At 42.6% G+C, this 5,391-nt stretch overlaps 1 protein-coding gene across 1 annotated transcript; it reads left to right on the top strand.

The window, feature by feature from the left end:
- The first annotated feature begins 2,253 nt into the window (after window positions 1-2,253).
- On the top strand, window positions 2,254-5,391 carry adob (2-aminoethanethiol (cysteamine) dioxygenase b). The gene has a single exon (XM_020917015.2). The coding sequence runs from the start codon at window positions 2,741-2,743 to the stop codon at window positions 3,473-3,475; it is 735 nt and encodes a 244-aa protein (XP_020772674.2). The 5' UTR covers window positions 2,254-2,740; the 3' UTR covers window positions 3,476-5,391.

Below are 5,391 nucleotides of genomic sequence, written 5' to 3' on the forward strand. Positions count from 1 at the left end.
GACTTTTTGAGCTTTTGAGCATGTTATAATGCTGTTCCCTTATCAGAAAACATGCCTGAAGCGTTTTTTATATCCATGCATGTTTGACTAATCTAGCAATCTCTCCCCGGCCCTATTCAAACCCTCCTTAGAAGTATGATCCTGTCCAAAGCTCCGCCCACAAGCCTATGTCATCCAGGCTCCCACACGACAATTCTCCATAAAAACATGATAGAAAACAATACACTACAAACTGATGCGATGTGCAATAATTTCATTACTGGGATGCACACCGATTTGTTGAGCATAATTTGACTGAAGTTGAACGCAATGGGTGACACAATCTCTTAGACCTTGACTAGCTCAAGAGCTGGATATATGTGTCCCTAAATACATAAAGGTTATCATTAATCTTCAGGAAAAAAGTTAAACTAATTATGCTGCTTCATCTTTAAAACTCACAAATCTTAATATTAAATCGTAAAATGACCGAAGGTGGTCTCTCATTTCCTTCCTCGTAGCTCCGTAGCTTCCACACTCGGAGGCTGACGTGTGTAAAGCTGCCCGAGCATCGTGCCTCTTTATGGGGTGTGGGGGCGGGAGTTTCCCTGTAGAGATGCTTCCATGATGGTTCTACCTCCACACACTGATCAGACCTCCTCCAGATGAGTCAGTGTGAGTCAGCCCATCTCCTCCCACACAGGGATGGGATGCTAGCACAACTTTAAAGACAAAACCGAGAAGAAATAAGATTCAGAAAGGTAAAGTGAACTGAGAAGGGTGATATCAGTGATTTTTGTTTTGATATCAAGTAGGATTGTGGCAACTATCGCAGTATTGATACCAATGAGTTTTATATTAAAATGTATTGATATTTTCACTCCACACCAGCAAGAACACATCCAAGAATTAAAATACACAGGAAATTAAAGAAAAACAATGTATTTTAAAATGTATTACTGTTTCAAAGTTGTCTTGGTTTGGTCCTGTTATAGTCTCATCCTCCAGGCTTATAGTTCTGGGTTTAGTCACGTTTTTTTATTATGCAAATATTGAGGATGCAAATGTGAAAGCTGCATTAAACTAAAAACTAAACCAATGGAACCAGGTCTAAACTAGGTTTAGTTCCAGGTCTATAGGTTAATTACAAACTTATGAAGATGTTTATTTCTTCTAAACAAAAAATAAACCAGGTTTATTGTTCATCCTTTATTTATCTGCCATTTTCGAGAGGGACCAGTTGACCATAAATCTCTTTAAACCAAGACTATATGTCTAAACTGTGCTATTGATGACTGGACAGTATTGACTTAAACCCTAAATATTGACTTTTGCTAGGACTTTAGGAATCAATTTAAAATGAATTGGATTATGAAAACAAAGGCTGTCTGTCACTGGCTGTAAAGAATCTGATTGGACTACTGTGTGTTTGACCATTTATTTAGAACACAATAGACTTTAGACTTGATGTGACAGGTGGTCACCCTAAAGCTCAGGTCAAACTTCTGCCACATAACGTTCCCTCACTCTCACTGATCAACATGAGAAATTATTTTATGGTGTTGAATAAGGTTCTTCTAATTATGAGCAGTTTTGTCAGTATTTTATTGTAGGCAGCAAAGCTAGAATAAACTTTCAATTCAGCCGTTGCAGAAGCAGTTGTTTTGGTGTCTCTCTGCATGGTTCAAGGGTTTAATTTGACCCTGTGTAGGGTCTGAAGATTTTAATGAATCTGCAGAAATTATAATAAAGTCTATAAAGGGATTGGGATGATGGGATCTGTTACTGTTTCCTGTTCCCCGAACTCACCACACCGGCCCAAATGTGTAACTGCTCATTTACAATTTAAGCCAGATGAAGCCAAATTTCACATCAAATCGGTTTAATAAAGTTCATTAATTTATTCATTGTTTTTAAGTGAACACTGTGAGTGAGCTTGACTTGACTGAGAGATGCAGAAAGGCTCCTCCAGCAGCATCATGGTGCTTTCAAAAACAATAGGATATTTGAATAGGCCGCTGTAGAATTCACTGTAACACACGACTCTAAAGCAGCAGTGTGCTAGGCTCAGGCTGTAACATTTTATGAAACCCAATAACTTTTAATAGCTTATGGTTTTATCAAAGCAAGACAGGTTTTTATCTACATCCATGACTACACTTCCCAGAATGCCCCAGGTGTTAACAGAGGGCGCGTGGTAGTGGTGGTCTGGTGCCGGGAGATGCGTACGTGTTTGACAGATATTCAAAAATGGGGAACAGTTCAGTTTATTGCACGGCATTTCGCGTCTACAAAGCTGACACAAGTACATAATAAAAGTATAAAATGCTGTGGGTCGACAGGCCCATTAGCTTCATAAGCCCGAGACGGAACAAGCGACAAAATCAAACTGAGTCAAAAGAATTCTGCGTGATCAAAGGTAACTAAGAGCCCTCACTCTGAAACAGCGCACTGTATTTACAGTCCGCGATCTAAGTTAATGTAACACAGCCTGTTCGTGCTTGGTATTCTTTTCTCTTTGTGTTTATGAATACATTGGGCACTGTGATTTGCATTCAAATGTAAAACACACTGAGAGGATTTGCTTGCGCATTTGATTTGTGAAGTTAAGCTGAGGCCTCAAATCTCCTTAAGAGAGTAGGCTGTCGCATAAATAGATGATCTCGGGTGCTAGCTAAGCCGCTAGCGCTAGCCGCGGCAGAAGCGCGAGTGTGCGGAGCTGTGCGCGGAGCTGTGCGGAGGTGTGCGCTGCTCGGACGGAATGGTTCCCGGAGACAGCAGCATGAGCTCCCTGGTGCAGAGGATAGCCCGACAGGCGCTGGTCACCTTCAGAAACCCGCCGAGGATCGGAGAGGAGGTGGGGAGAACTTTCCAGGAGAACCACGGCCAGCTCAAGAGCCTCATGTCCGAGGTGAGCGCGGCGGATCTGAAGCTAGTCCCGCCGAAAGCGGACAGCTCGGGCGGGCTGTCCCCGGCGCGCTCCTTCCAGCCCCCGGTCACGTACATGCACATCTGCGAAACGGACCACTTCAGTATGGGCATATTTCTGCTGAAGAGCGGCACCTCCATCCCCCTCCACGACCACCCGGGCATGTACGGCATGCTCAAAGTGCTCTACGGGAAGGTCCGGATCAGCTGCTTCGACCGGCTGCAGCGGCCCAGCCCTCCCCAGGCCCACACGGACTCTCTGCGGCTGTCGGTGCTGCGCTCCACGGGAGAGTTCACCCCGGAGAGCGGGCCCTGCGTGCTCTCCCCGGACCGGGACAACCTCCACCAGATAGACGCCGTGGACGGTCCTACGGCGTTCATGGACATCCTGGCCCCGCCGTACGACCCGGATAACGGCAGAGACTGTCACTACTACACGGTCCTGACAGAAGCCGAGGGTCAGGGCGCGGGCCAGCCGGGGCAGGAGATGTGGCTCCGGGAGATCTCTCAGCCCGAGGACTTCTGGTGCGGGGCAGAGCCGTACCCCGGGCCGCAGGTCTACCTCTGATCCCGCGGCCCCTCTCTCCTCTGGGTCCTCTGTGCTCTCTGTACCGGGCACGGTCAAGGGGCACTAAACTGTGAGGCATTTACACATGTAGCTAATTGTCAGAAATAATGAATGTACTGGCCTTTCCCTCACTGATAACTTTACATTTAATACTGTGGCTTTGGAAAGCCCTTCGATTATTAGCCTTAAATGACTCCCTGTAGTAATAATTTTAACACAATCTAATTGAACCCTTATCATGCCTCATCAGGAGGTTTAAATCATACAGAAATCTCCTGTAGTGCTTTGACAGACCCGTGTGAGTGTCTGGACAGAGGCCGAATGGACTCTACGTCAGAGGGACCAGAGGGGGAGATAAGGCTGTGACCTCAAAGTGAACTACTACATTACGCTTCCACCTGCTTACTACTACTACTACTATTACAATACTACTGCTCCTGCTCCTCTCCTGCTGACTGTTCGGCTGTGCAGGTGAAATGAAATAGCCCAGGTGTGATTTCTCTTGGACAAACAAAGCCCGGAGGTGGACTGGAGCTTCCGGAGTGGAGAGTTCTGCTGTACAGGATATTAGTGTCATAAATGAAACAACAGCCTTGGTGACTCTGTGACAACTGACGCTAAATGAAGGGACAGTCCTGTATGTTATTGCACCTTATATTACCCTATGGAAGGAGTGGTGACGTCAACAAAGTAGGGCAGCAACGAAACATGATTTTGTAGATGAGTATTTTTGAGTTGGTTAGACTACAGGAAAGTACGTAATTTACACTACTGGTTAAAAGTTTGGACATTCTTTCATTTTTGATTCTTTATTTTACATGATTTAGGATGTATTTATGTTGTAGACTCTTCAGAACTATGAATGAAACAAATGGAATGTAGCAAACACAAAATAAGTTCAGAATAGTCTTTACCCTTTGCTTTGACCAATGTTTTGCATTTTTGGTATTTTTTGACCCTGAAAAGGTACAGCTGGGACATGAAAACCTTTTCAGATTTCCTCAGGAGGCTCAGAGAGAGAAGGACAAGAGTTTGCAGCGCTGTTCACAAAGCAAAGGGTGTAAAACTTTTTTCTTCACTACATAATTCCATACATCTTGCTTCATATATTTGATGTCTTCCGTATATATCATGATTGTAAATACATAAAAGTAGTAAACATTTAGGGATAAAAAATGTCAAATGAGAAGGTATGTCCAAACTGTTGACTGGTATAGATTCAAAGATTACAATATAACTTTTAAGTACTTTGGTATCAATATTATGTCACTGTTTTGAATTTTAATTTCAGTTTATTCACGGAAAACCCCTTGAGATGCAGCGTCGTTTTCAAGGGGGACCAAGAACACACGAGATACAGTTACAAACACATAGTTCCACAAAAACACATAAAACAAGATAACACATAGATACAATACAAGTAACAGGATAATTTTGGTTAATCTCATATAGTTATTAACATAAACACAGTGGTAATAGAACAACAACAACACCAGTGACAGCCAGTTTTAATAGATACATTATAATTCCAGTTTAGAGCATGCCTTATTTTCTAAGTCTGTAAAAATGAAAACTTAACACAGACAAAAACGATGAAATGAAGGCTGATTTAGGATTTTTTCATTTTAAAAACACATTTTCATTTAGCAAATACAGCATATATATGAGCCCCTGCCGTATTTTTAGTTTGTTGTTGTTAGTTTGTAATTATGAATCCAAAAATGTTAATTTAATATTTTTTTGTATCTTAACTTCTTGGGCTCTTTTTAAAGACAATCAGAGACAGTAGAGATGTGTTTACTTTGTTGACATGTTAAAGCTGCACTGTTTAACCTTTCTGGTTCTTGTCTCCATGGCGATGTTGATGCTTTGGTTTCAATTGTCGACAGTATGGCATTAAACAAATCTGTCTTGAA

Source organism: Boleophthalmus pectinirostris, unplaced genomic scaffold, assembly GCF_026225935.1.
Source record: "Boleophthalmus pectinirostris isolate CB_2022bp ecotype Guang Dong unplaced genomic scaffold, ASM2622593v1 HiC_scaffold_5, whole genome shotgun sequence".
Lineage (NCBI taxonomy): Eukaryota > Metazoa > Chordata > Actinopteri > Gobiiformes > Gobiidae > Boleophthalmus > Boleophthalmus pectinirostris.